Source organism: Coregonus lavaretus (genome assembly GCF_964263955.1).
Source record: "Coregonus lavaretus genome assembly, chromosome: 15".
NCBI classification, from domain to species: Eukaryota; Metazoa; Chordata; class Actinopteri; order Salmoniformes; family Salmonidae; genus Coregonus; species Coregonus lavaretus.
This window is the reverse complement of record NC_140002.1, coordinates 43,314,487-43,340,267: the sequence shown is the minus strand read 5'-3', so window position 1 is coordinate 43,340,267 and position 25,781 is coordinate 43,314,487. Positions and strand designations below refer to the sequence as shown.

At 43.7% G+C, this 25,781-nt stretch overlaps 1 protein-coding gene across 1 annotated transcript; it reads right to left on the bottom strand.

Moving 5' to 3' along the window:
* Window positions 1–558: 558 nt before the first annotated feature.
* On the bottom strand, window positions 559–23,383 carry LOC311143021 (high mobility group protein B3-like). The gene is made up of 5 exons (XM_084178816.1): window positions 23,271–23,383; window positions 8,436–8,638; window positions 2,933–3,078; window positions 1,608–1,782; window positions 559–1,407 (listed from the first exon to the last, which is right to left on the bottom strand). Exons 2-5 carry the CDS (start codon window positions 8,583–8,585, stop codon window positions 1,270–1,272), a joined length of 609 nt encoding a protein of 202 aa, XP_084034942.1. The 5' UTR covers window positions 8,586–8,638; window positions 23,271–23,383; the 3' UTR covers window positions 559–1,269.
* Window positions 23,384–25,781: the final 2,398 nt, after the last annotated feature.

Genomic DNA, 25,781 nt, shown 5'->3' with positions numbered 1-25,781 from the left:
CTTTTCAGGCAAACTTTTGTTGGATAATAAATAACCTACAAAAGAGCAACGTGTTCAACTACACTCTGCGGTGTATTTGGTGTAGTGCATGTGGGGAAAGGTGGGTTGCAGATTATAGTCTCAAGACTCAAGGGGTGGAGCTATTTATAGTTGTCGAAAAAGATTAATGATTAATCTTGAAGATTAAAGCCAGGATTCAATCAATTGCAGATAGTGGCTTTCCAGAGAGCACTTTCAGGGTCCAAAGCATACAATTTCTTAGGGATGAGAATACTTCTTAGCAGTGAAATTCTTAAATTCTCAGAATTGTGATATGTTCCTCATATTAAGTGTAATCATTTGTTTAAAAGTCACTACTAAAGATCCACGCCTGTCACAACAGTAGTGTAAGTTGCGCTGGATAAGAGCATTTGCTAAACGTAAAAATGTAAATGTAAATTCAAAATCATACAATGTTGCATAAAGTTTCATACATTTACCACTAAAGAAAGGCCACAATAAAAATACAATTGGTAATTTCCATGCAGGGAATAAATCAATTTGGATCCACACAGAACGTAAAAATCTAATTATTTATTTTTAAATCAAAGGCATCCTAAACATACAAAACAAATTGCGCAGGTGCTAAGAAAAATCCCCACCTTGTCCAAAAGATGTAGCGTCAACATTGGTCAAGAGGTGGACAAATGTTAACATCTAAAATGTCATTCCACTTATCCAAATTAACAAAAACAAATAGAGGACCCATTTCATCATAATTCCTTTCAGCCATAAAACAGTGAAATGGATCAGTCCTGCCTCAAACGCACAGGTAGTTGGAATAATAAGCCATGGCAATGTTACATGAATACCTGGTTGTCAGACTGGACATCTACCTCAAGTCTATGGATTGTGTGTCTACCCATACAATTCCCTCAAATGCAAACTTACAATTCCATGAAATGTGGATCCCTGTAAAATAGAAAAATAAAATCTAAATCTATTTCAATAGCCATATAGTAACACACACAGTATTTTATAGGGTATGAACCCTTATGCGATCACTGTGAATAGGTTTGTTCAACTGAAAAAAGCAAAGGGATCAGGAAAAACACTGGAGAGCAAGGTGTTAAAGAACCAAATGACAACCAGAAAGAAACTACAGTGAGAAAACGGTTTCAAAACCAATTTGATGTTTTCTTCTGGGATAGTTGAACTAGGTGAAACCTACAGATAGGTGTGCTCACATCTAATGGCCAGTGTCTTAACCAACCACAATACAATTTTCTATTAGTCATCCTCCTCCTCCTCTTCATCATCTTCATCATCATCTTCCTCGTCATCGTCTTCGTCATCTTCAGCCTTCTTCGATTTAGAGGCTCCTGCCCCGCCCAGTTTCCCCTTTCCTCCTTTGTAATCTGCCACATCCTAGAAACAGTAAGCAAAGGTGTCTTGAATTAAAACAAGTCACATTTTCAACCCCTTGGAAAAATCACAGGTTTTGCAATATTTAGCCAGTGATTCCTTGCATATAGGGTCTGACACCACAGTCAGACCACTTACAGGGGTAAAAATCCCATTCAATTACATTTCCTTTGAGACAAATACAGAGTCCCCAATGCAGTTACCTTATTGTATTTTTCCTTGAGTTTGTTGGCTTTGGCAAGATATGGCTGCTTATTGGAGTCTGTCAAATTGTTCCACATCTCTCCAAGCTTCTTTGCCACATCCCCAATGCCAAAGGTTGGGTGCTGGGCTTTAATATTGGGGCGCTGCTCAGCACAGAAAACAAAGAACCCTGATCTGTATAAAAGAAGGAATGCTGTCGTTACTGATTGTTGAAGGACTTCAAAAATTAATCATATATTGTTTTGAATTGTCCAGGGGCCCTGAACTCCAGGGGGCCCCCCATTGATTTTGTTAGTCACTCACTCATATCATATGAACATGGCAAACTGCAAATTTCTCTCTGCCCCATGGTAAAATTTGAAGAAATGCATGAAAATATACTGGGGGAAAAAAATGCAACATGGGAGGGCATAGGCATACCCACTTGGGAGCCAGGTCCAGCCAATCAGAATGAGTTTTTCCCCACAAAAGGGCTTTATTACAGAAATAAATACTCCTCCACGTGGTTACACGTGTTCTGCGGTTGTGAGGCCGGTTGTATGTACTGCCAAATTCTCTAAAACAATGCTTATGGTAGAGAAATTAATATTACATTCTCTGGCAACAGCTCTGGTGGACATTCCTGCAGTCAGCATGCAAATTGCACGCTCCCTCAAAAGTTGAGACATCTGTGGCATTGTGTTGTGTGGCAAAACTGCACATTTTAGAGTGGCCTTTTATTGTCCCCAGCACAAGGTGCACCTGTGTAATGATCACACGGTTTAATCAGCTTCTTGATATGCCACACCGGTCAGGTGGATGGATTATTTTACAAACGATGAAATGCTCACTAACAGGGATGTAAAGAAATTTGTGCACAAAATTGGAGAGAAATAATCTTTGTATGTATGGAACATTTCTGGAATCTTTTATTTCAGCTCATGAAACATGGGACCAGCACTTTACATGTTGCATTTATATTTTTGTTCAGTGTAGTTTTAAAAACTGCCAGATTCTCTCCACTCCATGGTAAATGTATAGAATTGCAGGAACTATACTTTAAAACTTAAATTCCTCTCTGCTGTCAAGAGGGGGAACACTAAAATGTTTTACCCGTAAGGTGGGGGGCCCCCAAACCAAATATTGCGCTTAGAGCCCCCAAAAACATAGGTCAGACTCTGGAATTGTCTAACAAATCAGCATAAACCAATATACACTGAGAACACCTTCCTAATATTGAGTTGCGCATAGATGATTACTGTATTTTAGGAATAGACATACGGAGGTCTCTTTGGAGCATTAGGATCCTTCATAGATGATTACAGTATTTTAGCAATAGACATACGGAGGTCTCTTTGGAGCATTAGGATCCTTCTTTGCCTTCTTGCCCCTCTTTCCAGAAGGACCATAGCTCATCATTTCCGAATCATAGCGAGTTTTGTCCTGCTTGGCCTGGTCCACAAACTTTGACTTCTCCTTTGGAGACATTGTCTGCAAAACAAACAGAGTGCCAAATAAAATGTTAAGTTGGTGTAGGGATAGATAATTATTTATTTTCAATGAAATGGCCTATCATGACAAAATCTGAACGGCTTATTCAACTCTCCATGCTGCTCCTAAAATCAAAGTAGGAAACTACGTGCCAGCTTATTCAAGAAAATACATTGTCATCTCATCCACTGCCAAAACACACATCCATGATTCATTCGAATAAATTATTTGTAGTGCTGGTGATGCAACTCATATAGGTGTAACAGATCCCGGCTTAGGACCACGTCAACAGATAATAGTATCCTGTAAAATGAGAAAATATGAGACTGGAAATAAGGTGTCTGGTTCATGGACAGCATCGCTCAGAATTGATTGAACATCTAAAAAATCTATTTTGCATTTTCCTTTTGGTATCAAAAATTATAATTTCACACAAAAAGAACCACTCACATATACACTACATGGCAAAAAGTATGTGGACACCTGCTCGTCGAACATCTAATTCCAAAATCATGGGCATTAATATGGAGTTGGTCCGCCCTTCACTGCTATAACAGCCTCCACTCTTCTGGGAAGGCTTTCCACTAGACGTTGGAACATTGCTGCGGGGACTTTCTTCCATTCAGCCACGAGCATTAGTGAGGTCGGGCACTGATTATGGGAGATTAGGCCTGGCTTGCAGTCAGCGTTCCAATTCATCCCAAAGGTGATCGATGGGGTTGAGATCAGGGCTCTGTGCAGGCTAGTCAAGTTCTTCCACACCGATCTCGACAAACCATTTCTGTATGGACCTCACTTTGTGCACGGGAGCATTGTCATGCTGAAACAGGAAAGGGCCTTCCCCAAACTGTTGCCACAAGTTGGAAGCACAGAATAGTCTAGAATGTCATTGTATGCTGTAGCGTTAAGATTTCCCTTCACTGGAACTAAGGGGCCTAGCCCGAACCATGAAAAACGGCCCCATACCATTATTCCTCCTCCACCAAACTTTACAGTTGGCACTGCATTCGAGCAGGTAGCGTTCTCCTGGCATCCGCCAAACCCGGATTTGTCCATCAGACTGCCAGATGGTGAAGCGTGATTCATCACTCCAGAGAACGCTTTTCCACTGCTGCAGAGTCCAATGGCGGTAAGCTTTACACCACTCCAGCCAACACTTGGCATTGCACATGGTGATCTTAGGCTTGTGTGCGGCTGCTGGCCATGGAAACCAATTTCATGAAGCACCCGACAAACAGTTCGTGCTGACGTTGCTTCCAGAGTTTGGAACTCGGTAGTGAGTGTTGCAACCGAGGACAGACGATTTTTACACGCTTCAGCATTCGGTGGTCCGGTTATGTGAGCTTGTGTGGCCTACCACTTAGTTGCTGAGTGGTGTTGCGCCTAGACATTTCCACTTCACAATAACAGCACTTACAGTTGACCGGGGCAGCTCTAGCAGGGCAGATATTTGAAGAACTGACCTGTTAGAAAGGTGGCATCCTATGACTGTGCCACGTTGAAAGTCACTGAGCTCTTCAGTAAGGCCATTCTACTGCCAGTGTTTGTCTATGGAGATTGCATGGCTGTGTGCTCAATTTTATACACCTGTCAGCAACGGCTGTGGCTGAAATAGCTGAATCCACTAATTTGTGTATATACAGTGCATTCGGAAAGTATTAATTAGGCCCTAATCTATGGATTTCACATGACTGGGCAGGGGCGCAGACATGGGTGGGCCTGGGAGGGCATAGGCCAACCCACTTGGGAGCCAGGCCCAGTCAATCAGAATGAGTTTTTCCCCACAAAAGGGGTTTATTAGACAGAAATACTCCTCAGTTTCATCAGCTGTTCGGGTGGCTGGTCTCAGACGATCCCGCAGGTGAAGAAGCCGTATGTGGAGGTCCTGGGCTGGCGTGGTTACACGTCGTCTGCGGTTGTGAGGCCGGTTGGACGTACTGCCAAATTCTCTAAAACAATGTTGGAGGAAGCTTATGGTAGAGAAATTAATATTACATTTTCTGGCAACAGCTCTGGTGGACATTCCTGCAGTCAGCATGCAAATTGCACGCTCCCTCAAAACATCTGTGGCATTGTGTTGTGACAAAACTGCACATTTTAGAGTGGCCTTTTAGTGTCCCCAGCACAAGGTGCACCTGTAACGATCATGCTGTTTAATCAGCTTCTTGATATGCCACACCTGTCAGGTGGATGGATTATCTTGGCAAAGGAGAAATGCTCACTGACCGTTAGTATATTTTACTTCCAAGTAACGATAAATTGCTTAAGTTTATACATAATACCGACCTGTAAAACAGGAGAAATGATCCGACTGGAAATAAGGTGTCTGGTTCGTTGACAGCTCTGCTCAGAATGAGGAAGCAGCGCCAAAGTCAAAGTACACTACACAGTGCCTTCGGAAAATACATAGACCCCTACGTTACAGCCTTATTATCAAATAGATTTTTTTAAAATTAGCAATCTACACACAATACCCCATAATGACAAAGTGAAAACAGATTTTTAGAGATGTTTGCAAAATGTATTAAATATAAAAAAACATACGTTATTTACATAAGTATTCAGACCATTTGCTATGAGACTTGAAATTGAGCTCAGGTGCATCCTGTTTCCATTGATCATCCTTGAGATGTTTCTACAACTTGGAGTCCACCTGTGGTAAATTCTATTGATTGGACATGATTTGGAAAGGCAAACACCGGTCTATATAAAGGTCCCACAGTTGACAGTGCATGTCAGAGCAAAAACCAAGCCATGAGGTCGAAGCAATTGTCCGTAGAGCGCCGAGACAGGATTGTGTCAAGGCACCGATCTGGGGAAGGGTACCAAAACATTTCTGCAGCATTGAAGGTTCCCAAGAACACAGTGGCCTCCATCATTCTTAAATGGAAGAAGTTTGAAACCACCAAGACTCTTCTTAGAGCTGGCCGCCCGGCCAAACTGAGCAAACGGGGGAGAAGGGCCTTGGTCAGGAAGGTAACCAAGATCCAGATGGTCACTGACAGAGCTCCAGAGTTCCTCTGTGGAGATGAGAGAACCTTCCAGAAGGACAACCATCTTTGCAGCACTCCACCAATCAGGCCTTTATGGTAGTGGCAAGAAGGAAGCAACTCCTCAGTAAAAGGCACATGACAGCACGCTTGGAGTTACCAAAAGGCACCTAAAGACTCTCAGACCATGAGAAACAAGATTGTCTGGTCTGATGAAACCAAGATTGAACTGGCCTGAATACCAAGCGTCACGTCTGGAGGAATCCTGGCACCATCCCTACGGTGAAGCATGGTGGTGGCAGCATCATGCTGTGGGGATGTTTTTCAGTGGCAGGGACTGGGAGACTAGTCAGGATTGAGGGAATGATGAACGGAGCAAAGTACTGAGAGATCCTTGATGAAAACCTGCTCCAGAGCGCTCAGGACCTCAGACTGGGGCAAAGGTTCACCTTCCAACAGGACAACGACCCTAAGCACAGAGCCAAGACAATGCAGGAGTGGCTTCGGGACAAGTCTCTGAATGTCCTAGAGTGGCCCAGCCAGAGCCCGGACTTGAACCCGATCGAACATCTCTGAGAGACCTGAAAATACCTGTGCAGCAACGCTCCCTATCCAACCTGACAGAGCTTGAGAGGATCTGCAGAGATGAATGGGAGAAACTCCCCAAATGCAGGTGTGCCAAGCTTGTAGGGTCATACGCAAGAAGAGTTTAAGGTTTAAATCACTGCCAAAGATGCTTCAACAAAGTACTGAGTAAAGGGTCTGAATACTTATGTAAATGTGATATTTCAGTTCGATTTTTTATAAATTAGCAAAATTTCTAACAACCAGTTTTTGCTTTGTCATTATGGGCTATTGTGTGTGGTTTGATGAGGGAAAAAAACAATTTAATCAATTTTAGAATAAGGCTGTAACGTAACAAAATGTGGGAAAAGTAAAGGGGTCTGAATACTTTCCGAATGCACTGTATATACATAAAAGTATGTGGACACCCCTTCAAATGAGTGGATTCAGCTATTTCAGCCACAACCGTTGCTGACAGGTGTATAAAATCGAGCACACAGCCATACAATCTCCATAGACAAACATTGGCAGTAGAATGGCCTTACTGATGAGCTCAGTGACTTTCAATGTGGCACCGTCATAGGATGCCACTTTTCCAACATGTCAGTTCGTCAGATTTCTGCCCTGCTAAAGCTGCCCCGGTCAACTGTAAGTGCTGTTATTGTGAAGTGGAAACATCTAGAAGCAACAACAGCTCAGCCGCGAAGTGATAGGCCACACAAGCTCACATAATGGGACCACAGTGCTGAAGCACATTAAAAAAATCGTCTGTCCTCGGTTGCAACACTCACTACCGAGTTCCAAACTGCCTCTGGAAGCAACGTTAGCACAAGAACGGGAGCTTCATGAAATGGGTTTCCATGGCCCAGCAGCCGCTCACAAGCCTAAAATCACCATGCGCAATGCCAAGCTTCGGCTGGAGTGGTGTAAAGCTCGCCGCCATTGGACTACGCAGCAGTGGAAACGCATTCTCTGGAGTGATGAAGCACACTTCACCATCTGGCAGTCCGATGGCGAATCTGGGTTTGGCAGATGCTGGGAGAACGCTACCTGTCCCAATGCAGTGCCAACTGTAAAGTTTGGTGGAGGAGGAATTAATGTTATGGGGCTGTTTTTCATGGTTCGGGCTAGGCCCCTTAGTTCCAGTGAAGGGAAATCTTAACACTACAGCATACAATAACATTCTAGACTATTCTGTGCTTCCAACTTTGTGGCAACAGTTTGGGGAAGGCCCTTTCCTGTTTCAGCATGACAATGCCCCCGTGCACAAAGCGAGGTCCATACAGAAATGGTTTGTCTAGATAGGTGTGGAAGAACTTGACTGGCCTGCACAGAGCCCTGATCTTAACCCCATCGAACACCTTTGGGATGATTTGGAACGCCGACTATGAGTCAGGCCTAATCGCCCAACATCAGTGCCCAACCTCACTAATGCTTGTGGATGAATGGAAGCAAGTCCCCGCATTATGTGCCAATATCTAGTGGACAGCCTTCCCAGTAGAGTGGAGGCTGTTATAGCAGCGAAGGGGGGACCAACTCCATATTAATGCCCATGATTTTGGAATGACATGTTCTACGAGCAGGTGTCCACATACTTTTGGTATTGTAGTGTACATCACCAATCAGAGCTGCCAAATGTCAGTCTCCCCCTTGTGGTGACACTTGGTATAAATACCTCCAATGTAATGTCTGGAGGACATACAGTATATTCTTAAACATAATATTAATAAAATAAAACGTAAAATTAACACAAAACTGTGACCATACATTTTGTGTGCGTCACATAGGCCTATGTCCTCTTACCTTCCATCTTCCAGAGCACTTCTTGGAAAACTCTGAAAAGTTCACTGGGATCTCTGGATTCTTCTTTTTGTGTTCTTCTCGGCAGGTTTGAACAAAGTAGGCATAGGCAGACATCTTGCCCTTTGGCTTACGAGCGTCACCCTTGGCCATCCTGAAAAATGGTGGATGTTCTCTTGCACCACCAGAATATCTTCCACCAGCTACTACAAGACAAACAGACATTAAAAGCTTAATGAAACACTTACTCTAGAGTCTGGATCCTAAATGCACAGTTCGGGGAAACCGAGGAACAAAGTAACATGGTGTCAGTTGTAACAACTAAATAACTCAAATTAAAAATCACTTTGAAAGACGTTATTCAATATTTTAAATGTTTGGTAGTGTCTCTACTCTAGGACTTTTTGTTTAAATCCATAAATGATATTTTGTTTTATCGACCCCCCAAAAATTGAGGCCGAATATTTTAATTGCGCCTCAATTTTGTATGTGTTCTTTATTATCGACCTGTGGAACATTCTCCATGTATCTAATCATGCAATATAATGTGTATCAGTAAGAAGAGGTCTTTTGATTTGTTTAGTTGATTACCAACCAGTAATTGTTGTATTTTCTCACAAGACTCAGACAAAATATTAGACAAATGTTACAATTGACCTCTTACCTAAAATGCTATGGTATGATATTTAGACCCATTCACATAATCATATACAGTGGGGAAAAAAAGTATTTAGTCAGCCACCAATTGTGCAAGTTCAACTTCTTAAAAAGATGAGAGAGGCCTGTAATTTTCATCATAGGTACATGTCAACTATGACAGACAAAATGAGAAGAAAAAAAATCCAGAAAATCACATTGTAGGATTTTTAATGAATTTATTTGCAAATTATGGTGGAAAATAAGTATTTGGTCAATAACAAAAGTTTCTCAATTCTTTGTTATATACCCTTTGTTGGCAATGACACAGGTCAAACGTTTTCTGTAAGTCTTCACAAGGTTTTCACACACTGTTGCTGGTATTTTGGCCCATTCCTCCATGCAGATCTCCTCTAGAGCAGTGATGTTTTGGGGCTGTCGCTGGGCAACACGGACTTTCAACTCCCTCCAAAGATTTTCTATGGGGTTGAGATCTGGAGACTGGCTAGGCCACTCCAGGACCTTGAAATGCTTCTTACGAAGCCACTCCTTCGTTGCCCGGGCGGTGTGTTTGGGATCATTGTCATGCTGAAAGACCCAGCCACGTTTCATCTTCAATGCCCTTGCTGATGGAAGGAGGTTTTCACTCAAAATCTCACGATACATGGCCCCATTCATTCTTTCCTTTACACGGATCAGTCGTCCTGGTCCCTTTGCAGAAAAACAGCCCCAAAGCATGATGTTTCCACCCCCATGCTTCACAGTAGGTATGGTGTTCTTTGGATGCAACTCAGCATTCTTTGTCCTCCAAACACGACGAGTTGAGTTTTTACCAAAAAGTTCTATTTTGGTTTCATCTGACCATATGACATTCTCCCAATCCTCTTCTGGATCATCCAAATGCACTCTAGCTAACTTCAGACGGGCCTGGACATGTACTGGCTTAAGTAGGGGGACACGTCTGGCACTGCAGGTTTTGAGTCCCTGTTACTGATGGTAGGCTTTGTTACTTTGGTCCCAGCTCTCTGCAGGTCATTCACTAGGTCCCCCCGTGTGGTTCTGGGATTTTTGCTCACCGTTCTTGTGATCATTTTGACCCCACGGGGTGAGATCTTGCGTGGAGCCCCAGATCGAGGGAGATTATCAGTGGTCTTGTATGTCTTCCATTTCCTAGTAATTGCTCCCACAGTTGATTTCTTCAAACCAAGCTGCTTACCTATTGCAGATTCAGTCTTCCCAGCCTGGTGTAGGTCTACAATTTTGTTTCTGGTGTCCTTTGACAGTTCTTTGGTCTTGGCCATAGTGGAGTTTGGAGTGTGACTGTTTGAGGTTGTGGACAGGTGTCTTTTATACTGATAACAAGTTCAAACAGGTGCCATTAATACAGGTAATGAGTGGAGGACAGAGGAGCCTCTTAAAGAAGAAGTTACAGGTCTGTGAGAGCCAGAAATCTTGCTTGTTTGTAGGTGACCAAATACTTATTTTCCACCATAATTTGCAAATTAATTAATTAAAAATCCTACAATGTGATTTTCTGGAGAAAAAAAATCTAATTTTGTCTGTCATAGTTGACGTGTACCTATGATGAAAATTACAGGCCTCTCTCATCTTTTTAAGTGGGAGAACTTGCACAATTGTTAGCTGACTAAATACTTTTTTTCCCCCACTGTAAATTGTCTTTACAAGTTTTTCAGTACAACTAAGATGATTTTACCTTAGAATCTTCTAAAATAACAATCTTAAACTTCAAACTTTTGAATGCTAGTATATATATATCACTACCGTTCAAAAGTTTGGGGTCACTTAGAAATGTCCTTGTTTTCAAAAGAAAAGCAATTTTTGTCCATTAAAATAAGATCAAATTGATCAGAAAATACAGTGTAGACATTGTTAATGTTGTAAATCGATATTGTAGCTGGAAACGGCTGATTTTTATGGAATATCTACATAGGCGTACAGAGGCCCATTATCAGCAACCGTCAGTCCTGTGTTCCAATGGCACGGTGTGTTTGCTAATCCAAGTTTATCTTTTTAAAAAGGCTAATTGAACATTAGAAAACCCTTTTGCAATTATGTTAGCACAGCTGATTAAAGAAGCAATAAAATTGTCCTTAGAGACTAGTTGAGTATCTGGAGCGTCAGCAATTGTGGGTTCGATTACAGGCTCAAAATGGCCAGAAACAAATAACTTTCTTCTGAAACTCGTCAGTCTATTCTTGTTCTGAGAAATGAAGGCTATTCCATGCGAGAAATTGCCAAGAAACTGAAGATCTTGTACAACGCTGTGTACTACTCCCGTCACAGAACAGCGCAAATTGGCTCTAACCAGAATAGAAAGAGGAGTGGGAGGCCCCGGTGCACAACTGAGCAAGAGGACAAATGCATTAGTGTCTAGTTTGAAAAACAGACGCCTCACAGGTCCTCAACTGGCAGCTTCATTAAATAGTACCCACAAAACACCAGTCTCAACGTTTGTCTTTTATTCATATATATTTTTTTCTCACTTTCCATCCTTTAACTAAATATACTTTCCTGCAACCCGCCTCACCCAATGTGGAACGGATTCTATTATTTCTTTATTTTTATCAAGAACCTACAGCTGAAACTAGACAGCTGCCAGCTAACTAGCTAATTGCTATTAGCCACCGTTAGCGGTCTTCACCACTGTCCATGGCCTGCACTACCTACCAGCCAGCTCTAGCCTGGACAATTATCGGCCAGTCTGCACAGCGTGCTAACGACCCAGAGAATATCGGATTTTCTGCCGGAATCACTGAATCACTGGACCTTAACACCGGACCATCGCAACTAGCTAGCTGCAACCGAATGGCTGTTGTTGGCTAATCACCACTTCCCGACGTACCAGTTAGCCTTGAGCTAGCCTCGAGCCAGGCCCATCTCCCGGCTATCTACCTCTCTGTCAACCGGACGGGACCTCCTAGTGTCAACACGGAGCCCCGCCGATCCATCACGACTGGTCTGCCGACGTAATTGTCTGATGTGGTTTCAACAGGCTTCCCGTTGCGACGACCACGAAGATCCATCTGCTAGCCCCGGCCCGCTAGCATGCGCAATCAACAGCCGTGCCTCCTGCTCGCCTGTGCTTTAGCAGCCTACAATCTGCTCCCGGACTTACTTAGTGCTGTTCACTGGACCTTATGATCACTCAGCTACACAGCTAATGCCTGCCAGACTGTTCCTTTACACGGTACCACATCCTGTTTATCGGTTTAGCCTCAGCCCAAACTTTCATCGCCATTACCAGTTGTTGTCTTAGCCCTCTTGAATAACACTTGTGATTGCGTTAAGCCTCTCTCCCATGTCAATATGCCTAGCCTATTGCTGTTTGGGTTAGTTCTTATTATACAATTTCACTGTAGAGCCCAAAGTTCAGCTCAACCAGCCTCAGAGAGCTCCTTTGTCCCACCCCCATACACGCGGAGCCCGGCTCAAATCGGTACCTCCAGTGATGCTCTCTCTTTCATAGTTACCCAATGCTTAGGTGTACTGCCACTGTACTCATATCCTTCCATATCCTTGTCTGTACATAATGCCCTGAATCTATTCTACAACGCCCGGAAATCTGCCTCTTATTCTCTGTACCAAACGCACTAGAAGACCAGTTCTTAAAGCCTTTAGCCGAATCCTTACAGTGAGGGAAAAAAGTATTTGATCCCCTGCTGATTTTGTATGTTTGCCCACTGACAAAGAAATGATCAGTCTATAATTTTAATGGCAGGTTTATTTGAACAGTGAGAGACAAAATAACAACAAATAAATCCAGAAAAACGCATATCAAAAATTGTATAAATTGATTTGCATTTTAAATGAGGGAAATAAGTATTTGAGCCCCTCTCAATCAGAAAGATTTCTGGCTCCCAGGTGTCTTTTATACAGGTAACGAGCTGAGATTAGGAGCACACTCTTAAAGGGAGTGCTCCTAATCTCAGCTTGTTATCTGTATAATAGACACCTGTCCAAAGAAGCAATCAATCAGATTCCAAACTCTCCAACATGGCCAAGACCAAAGAGCTCTCCAAGGATGTCAGGGACAAGATTGTAGACCTACACAAGGCTGGAATGGGCTACAAGGCCATCGCCAAGCAGCTTGGTGAGATGGTGACATCAGTTGGTGCGATTATTCGCAAATGGAAGAAACACAAAATAACTGTCAATCTCCCTCGGCCTGGGGCTCCATGCAAGATCTCACCTCGTGGAGTAACAATGATCATGAGAACGGTGAGGAATCAGCCCAGAACTACACGGGAGGATCTTGTCAATGATCTCAAGGCAGCTGGGACCATAGTCACCAAGAAAACAATTGGTAACACACTACGCCGTGAAGGACTGAAATCCTGCAGCGCCCGCAAGGTCCCCCTGCTCAAGAAAGCACATATACAGGGCCTTCTGAAGTTTGCCAATGAACATCTGAATGATTCAGAGGAGAACTGGGTGAAAGTGTTGTGGTCAGATGAGACCAAAATCGAGCTCTTTGGCATCAACTCAACTCGCCGTGTTTGGAGGAGGAAGAATGCTGCCTATGACCCCAAGAACGCCATCCCCACCGTCAAACATGGAGGTGGAAACATTATGCTTTGGGGGTGTTTTTCTGCTAAGGGAACAGGACAACTTCACCGCATCAAAGGGTCGATGGACGGGCCATGTACCGCCAAATCTTGGGTGAGAACCTCCTTCCCTCAGCCAGGGCATTGAAAATGGGTTGTGGATGGGTATTCCAGCATGACAATGACCCAAAACACACGGCCAAGGCAACAAAGGAGTGGCTCAAGAAGAAGCACATTAAGGTCCTGGAGTGGCCTAGCCAGTCTCCAGACCTTAATCCCATAGAAAATCTGTGGAGGGAGCTGAAGGTTTGAGTTGCCAAACGTCAGCCTCGAAACCTTAATGACTTGGAGAAGATCTGCAAAGAGGAGTGGAAAAAAATCCCTCCTGAGATGTGTGCAAACCTGTTGGCCAACTACAAGAAACGTCTGACCTCTGATTGCCAAAAAGGGTTTTGCCACCAAGTACTAAGTCATGTTTTGCAGAGGGGTCAAATACTTATTTCCCTCATTAAAATGCAAATCAATTTATAACATTTTTGACATGCGTTTTTCTGGATTGTTTTGTTGTTATTCTGTCTCTCACTGTTCAGATAAACCTACCATTAAATTTATAGACTGATCATGTCTTTGTCAGTGGGCAAACGTACAAAATCAGCAGGGGATCAAATACTCCCCCCCCCCCCCTCACTGTACATACATACACACCTACTCATTCAAGGGTTTTTCTTTATTTTTCATATTTTCTACATTGTAGAATAATAGTGAAGACATCTAAAGTATGAAATAATACATATGGAATCATGTAGTAACCAAAAAAGTGTTAAACAAATCAAAATATATTTTATATTCTTCAAAGTAGCCACCCTTTGCCTTGATTACAGCTTTGCACACTCTTGGCATTCTCTCAACCAGCTTCACCTGGAAGGATTTTCCAACAGTCTTGAAGGAGTTCCCACATATGCTGAGCACTTGTTGGCTGATTTTCCTTCACTCTGCGGTCCAACTCATCTCAAACCATCTCAATTTGGCTGAGGTTGGGGAATTGTAGAGGCCAGGTCATCTGATGCTGCACTCCATCACTCTCCTTGGTAAAATAGCCCTTACACAGCCTGGAGGTGTGTTGGGTCATTGTCCTGTTGAAAAACAAATGATAGTCCCACTAAGCCCAAACCAGATGGGATGGTGTATCGCTGCAGAATGCTGTGGTAGCCATGCTGGTTAAGTGTGCCTTGAATTCTAAATAAATCACAGACAGTGTCACCAGCAAAGCACCACCACACCTCCTCCTCCATGCTTCACGGTGGGAACCACACATGCGGAGATCTGTTCACCTACTCTGCGTCTCACAAAGACACGGCGGTTGGAACCAAAAATCTCAAATTTGGACTCATCAGACCAAAGGACAGATTTCCACCGGTCTAATGTCCATTGCTCGTGTTTCTTGGCCCAAGCAAGTCTCTTCTTATTGGTGTCCTTTAGTAGTGGTTTCTTTACAGAAATTCGACCATGAAGGCCTGATTCACACAGTCTCCTCTGAACAGTTGATGTTGAGATGTGTCTGTTACTTGAATTCTGAATTATTTATTTGGGCTGCAATTTCTGAGGCTGATAACTCTAACTTATCCTCTGCAGCAGAGGTATCTCTGGGTCTTCCTTTCCTGTGGCGGTCCTCATGAGTGCCAGTTACATCATAGCGCTTGATGGTTTTTGCGACAGCACTTGAAGAAACGTACAAAGTTCTTGAAATGTTATGGATAGACTGACCATCATGTCTTAAAGTAAAGTAATGATGGACTGTTGTTTCTCTTTGCTTATTTGAGCTGTTCTTGCCATAATATGGACTTGGTCTTTTACCAAATAGGGCTATCTTCTGTATACATTTTACATTTACATTTTAGTCATTTAGCAGACGCTCTTATCCAGAGCGACTTACAGGAGCAATTAGGGTTAAGTGCCTTGCTCAAGGGCACATTTACGTCATTTAGCAGACGCTCTTATCCAGAGCGACTCACAAATTGGTGCATTCACCCTATAGCCAGTGGGATAACCACTTCACAATTTTTTTTGGGGGGGGGGGGGGTAGAAGGATTACTTTATCCTATCCCAGGTATTCCTTAAAGAGGTGGGGTTTCAAATGTCTCCGGAAGGTGGTGAGTGTCTCCGCTGTCCTGGCGTCGTGAGGGAGCTTGTTCCACCATTGGGGTGCCAGAGCAGCGAACAGTTTTGACTGGGCTGAGCGGGAACTATGCTTCCGCAGAGGAAGGGGAGCCAGCAGGCCAGAGGTGGATGAACGCAATGCCCTCGTTTGGGTGTAGGGACTGATCAGAGCCCGAAGGTACAGAGGTGCCGTTCCCCTCACTGCTCCATAGGCAAGCACCATGGTCTTGTAACGGATGCGAGCTTCAACTGGAAGCCAGTGGAGTGTGCAGAGGAGGGGGGTGACGTGAGAGAACTTGGGAAGGTTGAACACCAGACGGGCTGCGGCGTTCTGGATGAGTTGTAGGGGTTTAATGGCACAGGCAGGGAGGCCAGCCAACAGCGAGTTGCAGTAATCCAGACGGGAGTATACCATCACTACCTTGTCACAACACAACTGATTGGCTCAAGAAATTCCACAAATTAACTTTTAACAAGGCACACCTGTTAATTGTAATCCATTCCTGGTGACTACCTCATGAAGCTGGCTGAGAGAATGTCAAGAGTGTACAAAGCTGTCAAGACAAAGGGTGGCTACTTTGAAGATTCTCAAATATAAAATATATTTTGATTTGTTTAACACTTTTTTGGTTACTACATGATTTTGATTTGTGTTATTTCCTAGTTTTGATGTCTTAACTATTATTCTACAATGTAGAAAATAGTAAAAATAAATAAAACCCCTGGAATGAGTAGGTGTCCAAACTTTTGACTGGTACTGTAGGTGAGCCCACTCTGACGCACAGGGTTAAACTGTCAAAAAGTACAGTGCATTCAGAAAGTATTCCCTTTGACTTTCCACTTTGTTACGTTACAACCTTATCTAAAATTGATTAAATATAATTTTTTCCCCCTCAATCTACACACAATATCCCATAATGACAAAGCGAAAACAGTTTCTTTTTACTTTCTATTGTTGCACATTTATTCAAAATTAAAAACAGAAATACCTTACATAAGTATTCAGACCCTTTGCTATGAGAGTCGAAATTGAGCTCAGGTGTCTGTTTCCACAACTTGTTTGGAGTCCACCTGTGGTAAATTCAATTGATTGGACATGATTTGGAAAGGCACACAACTGTCTATATAAGGTCCCACAGTTGACAGTGCATGTCAGAGAGAGTCCTAGCAGGGGAGAGGAAATGGCGACTGTGCTTGAATCTGAAAGTGCGGCAAGTGAAGTGTGTGATGATGAATGGAAAGAAATGAGCAAAAGTTGTAGTACAAGACAAGGACCGGTCCCATAATGCATTTCTTATTTGACTGCAGTTTTTGGACACGTAGATTCATTTGGGAAATCCATTTGTAATGTCGAGGACTGTGAAGAAAGCAGTGGGAAAGGTGGATTCAATCAAGGTGACTAGAAGCGACCTTGTTTTGGTTATTTTGGTTGATGAAGAACAGAAGAAGCGTGCACTGGAGCTGGCAAAATTGTCCACGTCAGAAGTAACGTATTGATCGTCGGAGCAGGGTGTCTGCCAAAGGAGTTATAACTGGAGTCTCATTGGATATAGATGAGTACCTTAGTCAGAAAATCCCAGGAGTGGTCAATGCACGTCACCTGACCAATATGGTATATGGAAGGAAGGAGAAAAGCCTGTCGATATTATTGTTGTTTGAGGAGACTGAATATGTGAAGCTTGGATATGTGAGGTATGCGGTGAGAGCATGTGTCCAAACCATTACAGTGTGGAAATTGTAAAGGATATGGTCACGTGTCAAATGTTTGCAGACGGGAGAAGTATGATATTGAAGAATCTGTGAATGGAAAATGTTGCAACTGTGGTGGGGTGAAGGAGGTCGAGGTGTCAAGGATCAGGGCTGTGCAGCGGATCTCCTATGTGGAGGCGGTGAAGAGAGTCGAGGGGCAAGAGGCAACAGTGTTGAAGATATGGCGCTGGATGCATTGCAACCAGCTGCTAGTGTTTTAAGTCAATCGGGTGATCTGGATACACTCATTGTGAAGGTGGATTGTGGCATTTATAGCCACAGTGATTAATTGTACAGCACAAGTGTCTAAGAAGTCCAAGAAGCTGGATATTATATCTGCAGCCGAGAAGTTTTTGGGGCTCCATGACTTCACGGCAGAAGCACTACAAGGGCTATTGTCGCTAGGAAATGTCCCGCCCTCACTGGAGGCTTTTGAGCCTGTGTTGGGACTTAGAAAGTTTGTTTATTTTACAGAAAAGCAGGTTGATGTTTTGTTAATTTATTTTTTGGTAGTTTGTGTGATATTTTATTTATTTTTACCCAAATGTTTTGCTTTTTGGGATCCTTATTAGCCACCCGCAAAGTAGGTGGCGGAATGGACATCTAATTGTTGCGAACGCCATTATACTGAAGAAGAAGTCAGAGCAAAAACCAAGCCATGAGGTCGAAGGAACTGTCCATAGAGCTCTGAGACAGGATTGTGTTGAGGCACAGATCTGGGGAAGGGTACCAAAAAATGTCTGCAGCAGTGAAGGTCCCCAAGAACAGTGTCCTCCATCATTCTTAAATGGAAGAAGTTTGGAACCACCAAGACTCTTCCTAGAGCTGACCGCCTGGCCAAACTGAGCAATCGGGGGAGAAGGACCTTGGTAAGGGAGGTGACCAAGAACGCGATGGTTATTCTAACAGAGCTCCAGAGTTCCTTTGTGGAGATGGGAAAACCTTCCAGAAGGACAACCATCTCTGCAGTACTCCACCAAATCAGGCCTTTATGGTAGAGTGGCCAGACGGAAGTCAATCCTCAGTAAAAGGCATGACAGCCCACTTGGAGACTAGTCAGGATCGAGGGAAAGATGAACGGAGCAAAGTATAGAGAGATCCTTGATGAAAACCTGCTCCAGAGTGCTCAGGACCTCAGAATGGGGCGAAGGTTCACCAATGTAAATAACAATATGGGGATGCGGTAGTTGGGTGGGTTAATTACAGATGGGCTGTGTACAGGTGCAGTGATCGGTAAGCTGCCCTGACAACTGATGCTTAAAGTTAGTGAGGGAGATAAGTGTCTCCAGCTTCAGAGATTTTTGCTGTTCGTTCCAGTCATTTGCAACAGAGAACTGGAAGAAATGGCAGCCAAATGAGGTGTTGGCTTTGGGGATGACCAGTGAGATATACCTGCTGGAACGCATACTACAGGTGGGTGTTGCTATGGTGACCAATGATCTAAGATAAGGCAGGGATTCGCCTAGAAGTGATTTATAGATTACCTGGAGCCAGTGGGTTTGGCAATTAATATGTAGTGAGAGCCAGCCAACGAGAGCGTACAGGTCACAATGGTGGGTAGTATATGGGGCTTTGGTGACAAAACGGATGGCACTGTGATAGACTACATCCAATTTGCTGAGTAGAGTGTTGGAAGCTATTTTGTAAATGACATTGCCGAAGTCAAGGATCGGTAGGATAGTCAGTTTTACGAGGGCATGTTTAGCAGCATGAGTGAAGGAGGCTTTGTTGCGAAATAGGAATTGGATTGGAGGTGCTTAATGTGAGTCTGGAAGGAGAGTTTACGGTCTAACCAGACACCTATGTATTTGTAGTTGTCCACATATTCTAAGTCAGACCCGCCGAGAGTAGTGATTCTAGTCGGGCGGGCAGGTGCAAGCAGCGTTCGATTGAAGAGCATGCATTTAGTTTTACTAGCGTTTAAGAGAAGTTGGAGGCCACGGAAGGAGTGTTGTATGGCATTGAAGCTCGTTTGGAGGTTTGTTAACACAGTGTCTAATGAAGGGCCAGATGTATACAAAATGGTGTCGTCTGCGTAGAGGTGGATCTGAGAGTCACCAGCAGCAAGAGCGACATCATTGATATACAGAGCAAAGAGTCGGCCCGAGAATTGAACCCTGTGGCACCCCCATAGAGACTGCCAGAGGTCCAGACAACAGGCCCTCCGATTTGACACATTGAACTCTATCTGAGAAGTTGTTGGTGAACCAGGCGAGGCAGTCATTTGAGAAACCAAGGCTATTTAGTCTGCCAATAAGAATGCGGTGATTGACAGAGTCAAAAGCCTTGGCCAGGTCTATGAAGACGGCTGCACAGTACTGTCCTTTATGGTTATTATATCGTTTAGGACCTTGAGCGGGGCTGAGGTGCACCCATGACCAGCTCGGAAACCAGATTGCATAGCGGAGAAGGTACGGTGGGATTCGAAATGGTCGGTGATCTGTTTGTTAACTTGGCTTTCAAATACTTTCAAAAGGCAGGGCAGGATGGACATAGGCTCTACAACATTCGCAGAATACGACCCTACCTTACACAGAAAGCGGCACAGGTCCTAATCCAGGCACTTGTCATCTCCCGTCTGGATTACTGCAACTCACTGTTGGCTGGGCTCCCTGCCTGTGCCATTAAACCCCTACAACTTATCCAGAACGCTGCAGCCCATCTGGTGTTCAACCTTCCCAAGTTCTCCCATGCCACCCCGCTCCTCCGCACACTCCACTGGCTTCCAGTTGAGGCTCGCATCTACTACAAGACCATGGTGCTTGCCTACGGAGCTGTGAGGGGAACGGCACCTCCTTACCTTCAGGCTCTGATCAGACCCTACACCCAAACGAGGGCACTACGTTCATCCACCTCTGGCCTGCTAGCTCCCCTACCTCTACGGAAGCACAGTTCCCGCTCAGCCCAGTCAAAGCTATTCGCTGCTCTGGCACCCCAATGGTGGAACAAGCTCCCCCACGACGCCAGGACAGCGGAGTCACTGACCACTTTCCAGAGACACTTGAAACCCTATGTCTTTAAGGAATACCTGGAATAGTATAAAGTAATCCTTCTTCCCCCACCCCCCATTTATAAAAAAGAAAAAACAAAGTGGTTGTCCCACTGGCTATCATACGTTGAATGCACCAATTTGTAAATGTAAATATAGGTCTGTAACCGTTTGGATCTAGTGTGTCAACCCCTTTGAAGAGGGGGATGACCGCGGCAGCTTTCCAATCTCTGGGGATCTCAGACGATACGAAAGAGAGATTGAACAGGCTAGTAATAGGGGTTGCGACAATTTCGGCGGCTAATTTTAGAAAGAAAGGGTTCAGATTGTCTAGCCCAGCTGATTTGTAGGGGTCCAGATTTATCAGCTATCTGAATTTGGGTGAAGGAGAAGCGAGGGGGGCATGGGCAAGTTGCAGCGGAGGGTGCAGAGCTGGTGGCCGGGGTAGGGGTAGCCAGGTGGAAAGCATGGCCAGCCGTAGCAAAATGCTTATTGAAGCTGGGAGGAGGTGCTCTTATTCTCCATGGACTTTACAGTGTCCCAAAACCTTTTGGAGTTAGTGCTACAGGATGCACATTTCTGTTTGAAAAAGCTAGCCTTTGCTTTCCTAACTGATTGTGTATATTGGTTCCTGACTTCCCTGAAAAGTTGCATATCGCAGGGGCTGTTCGATGCTAATGCAGTACGCCACAGGATGTTTTTGTGCTGGTCAAGGGCAGTCAAGTCTGGGGTGAACCAGGGGCTATATCTGTTCTTAGTTCTGAATTTTTTGAATGGGGCATGCTTATTTAAGATGGAGATGAAAACACTTTTGAAGAACATCCAGGCATCCTCTACTGACGGAATGAGGTCAATATCCATCCAGGATACCCGGGCCAGGTCAATTAGAAAGGCCTGCTCGCTGAAGTGTTTTAGGGAGCGTTTGACAGTGATGAGGGGTGGTCGTCTGACCGCGGACCCATTACGGATGCAGGCAATGAGGCAGTGATTGCTGAGATCCTGGTTGAAGACAGCGGAGGTGTATTTAGAGGGTAAATTAGTCAGGATGATATCTATGAGGGTGCCCATGTTTACGGATTTAGGGTTGTACCTGGTAGGTTCCTTGATCATTTGTGTGAGATTGAGGGCATCTAGTTTAGATTGTAGGACAGCCGGGGTGTTAAGCATATCCCAGTTTAGGTCACCAAGCAGTACGAACGCTGAGGATAGATGGGGGGCAAGCAATTCACATATTGTGTCCAGGGCACAACTGGGGGCTGAGGGGGGTCTGTAGCAAGCGGCAACAGTGAGAGACTTATTTCTGGAAAGGTGGATTTTTAGAAGTAGAAGCTCAAACTGTTTGGCACAGACCTGGATAGTATTGTTGTTGGCTTAGGGACAAGTCTCTGAACATCCTTGAGTGGCCCAGCTAGAGCCCGGACTTGAACCCGATCAAACATCTCTGGAGAGACCTGAAAATAGCTTTGTCATTATGGGGTATTGTGTGTAGCTTGAAGGAAAAAAACAATTGAATCCATTTTAGAATAAGGCTGTAACATAAAATGTGGAAAAAATCAAGGGGTCTAAATACTTTCCGAATGCACTACATATCAGATTTTTTGATAACTATACTACCTAAAGTTTCCTAAATTAATAATTGGAGACATTTAGTAATCTCATCCACCGCCAACACACACATCTCTGAGATTAATTTGAAGAAATGTTTAGTGAGTGTGTTGGTGATGCAACTCATAATAGGCCTCCTTGCGGATAAAAGAGAATTCCTCACCAGGAATTATTCATCTTCCATTTTGTGAAATGTCTTCTCATGACAGAAACTGTCCTTTAATTTTAACAGCTTTTTGTGTTTTGTTTTCTTACCCGTCACAAATAGACCCATTAGGCATATTTGAACACACATTTCTAAATGCACGCTTGTATGGGGGCTAGGCTATTTGATGCCGAATGAAGAAGGGTTGCTCTGCTTTAGGAGTCCATTGATAAAATGGCCTCTGTTCCACTGCTAGGGAAAGGTTTAGTAACAAAGCCACACAGCCTCGGATTACAAATGCCACGGGAGCAATGTGAACGCATTACCTACGTTCTAATCTCAATCGTTTGATATCATCTGAAAAACCTTATTTAGACTCCTATGTGTAGCCTATCTATAGGCCTACATTTCATTTCCAAAAACTATTGGCCTACATTTCATTTCCAAAAGCGGACATTACATCAGTTTGTCAAAGTTCTCCAAGCACCGCCCGCCAGAGCTGTCAGTAACAAAGGCTGTACAAGCCAGCCATGACTGGTATATCGATGGCAGCACGGAGTCATACACTGCAAACCGAAACGCAAAAGAAACAAAATAAGATTTATCGAGGGAACTAAAATGCATATGAGATTAAAATGAAATGGGACGTTTCATGAGATTGTCAGACTTGAAATAACATTTGATGGCTGGTTGTGGTCTTTATCAATGGCTTAAATAGCCACCCATTTTAATGCATTAAACATCCAATAATGAACAGTCAAAAAATCAATCATATTAAATCGAACAAATTACAATGCTTTTCAACATACAGATGTCTCGATAATCTACCACAAAAAACAGAAATTAGGCCACTAGCTAATTAATTCAACTGTTTATTAATAGAACATATGAACAAATTGTAAAGAATGAGAAACATTATCCAAAGATACATTTCTTATAGGCTGCCAATATATAACAAACAATTGGTTTCAATAGGACCTTAGTCTGCCTACCTGTTTTGCTTGTTTGAGCGCAGTCAGTCACACGATCCCACGTCGGCTCGTTTAGGATTTAATAGCCGAGTACACAGCCTGAGCCTCGCGCTAGCTCACTACGAGACTGGTCTGATTGGATAGTCATCTCTAGCCGATTTGAAAGAACCTCCACTAGTATGGATTGGTTTATTAGCAACTTGGAGAGAACATACAGTAGGCTATATATACGGTATATTCATGACGTTCCAACTTCAATTGGACCAACACGCAAAGCATCCTGTCAAAACGAAACGTTTATGTTACAACAATGGGCAACATATTTTCTTCAGTAATCGAATACTGTACACAAATGGGTTTATTAACATCATGTGCAAAAATAGCCTATGTCCACACTTAATTAAATAAACGGCATATGGCCTAATTGAAAACGACCACACACTTTAGGCCTATATCATGAAGGGAAAAGTAGGACGAGAAAATGATGACTGGAACATTCTGTTGGTGACTTGTTTTTTTACATGCCAATGGGCGTTTTCACATGCAAGACGCCAGTGTTGGGTTCGAGACCACCTAAAGCTAGACCGATTCAAGACCAAGACCGGAGCAAATCAAGTCCGAGTCAACACCAAGACCGAGGGGGGCGAGACAGAGTCAAGACCGAGACCGGGAGGGGGACAAGGGGTCCGAGACGAGACCAAGTCAAGGCCGAGACCAGAAAAATGCGAGTCCAATTCAAGACCATAATTGTAATTTGGTCAAATCACCACCATAATAAGAGTTCAAAATGTCCAGTATTTCTGTGTTCATATTTCAGAACAACATATGGATTCTTTAGACAATCAGAATAGTGAAAGAATGTATGCTGAGGGAAAATATAGCCACTCTACAAATTATTACTAACCCAAACACAGTGGGGAACAATGGGCCTTCTACGATGATTATAATAATATAATAATAATGATCATTATGTTATTATTTTCAGTGATGTTCTGATTTAATCTCTTCAGTTTTTGTTGGAAAGGAAAGGGTTAACACTGAAGAGAAAAAAAGACCCAATCAGGATTTTTCTTTGCTGGTCTCTGGGGTTTGTCTTAGTTGGCTGTGTCTTGTCTGTCCACCTGAACCCTCCTGGTTAGCCTTCGGGGACCGAGCCTAACCTCGCAAGATCGGGAATCTGTGTATGTTTCGTTCCGGCGAGCTTGCAGTTCTCCCCCGAGAGTGAGTCATGTGTCGTTAGGTGCACCACGCTTATCTCTCACAGGGCGCAGCCATCTTGTCTAGACTCTTGTGTGTTCCACAGTGAACGAGCTATGCAGTAGCTAGCTTAACAAGAGCAGACCACTGAAGGACTAAGCACACTCCTTACATCCTGCCAACACCCCCACGTATAGTAGAATAAACATTAACGTGGCGTGAGTTACAGCGTACCCATATGTACAGTACAGTGAGGGAAAAAAGTATTTGATCCCCTGCTGATTTTGTATGTTTGCCCACTGACAAAGAAATGATCAATCTATAATTTTAATGGTAGGTTTATTTGAACAGTGAGAGACAGAATAACAACAACAAAAATCCAGAAAAACACATGTCAAAAATGTTAGAAATTGATTTGCATTTTAATGGGGGAAATAAGTATTTGACCCCATCTCAATCAGAAAGATTTCTGGCTCCCAGGTGTCTTTTATACAGGTAACGAGCTGAGATTAGGAGCACACTCTTAAAGGGAGTGCTCCTAATCTCAGTTTGTTACCTGTATAAACGACACCTGTCCACAGAAGCAATCAATCAATCAGATTCCAAACTCTCCACCATGGCCAAGACCAAAGAGCTCTCCAAGAATGTCAGGGACAAGATTGTAGACCTACACAAGGCTGGAATGGGCTACAAGACCATCGCCAACAGCTTGGTGAGAAGGTGACAACAGTTGGTGCGATTATTCGCAAATTGGAAGAAACACAAAATAACAGTCAATCTCCCTCGGCCTGGGGCTCCATGCAAGATCTCACCTCGTGGAGTTGCAATGATCATGAGAACGGTGAGGAATCAGCCCAGAACTACACGGGAGGATCTTGTCAATGATCTCAAGGCAGCTGGGACCATAGTCACCAAGAAAACAATTGGTAACACACTACGCAGTGAAGGACTGAAATCCTGCAGCGCCCGCAAGGTCCCCCTGCTCAAGAAAGCACATGTACAGGGCCATCTGAAGTTTGCCAATGAACATCTGAATGATTCAGAGGAGAACTGGGTGAAAGTGTTGTGGTCAGATGAGACCAAAATCGAGCTCTTTGGCATCAACTCAACTCGCCGTGTTTGGAGTAGAAGCAATGCTGCCTATGACCCCAAGGTGGAAACATTATGCTTTAGGGGCGTTTTTCTGCTAAGGGGACAGGACAACGTCACCGCATCAAAAGGACGATGGACGGGCCATGTACCGTCAATCTTGGGTGAGAACCTCCTTCCCTCAGCCAGGGCATTGAAAATGGGTCGTGGATGGGTATTCTAGCATGACAATGACCCAAAACACAC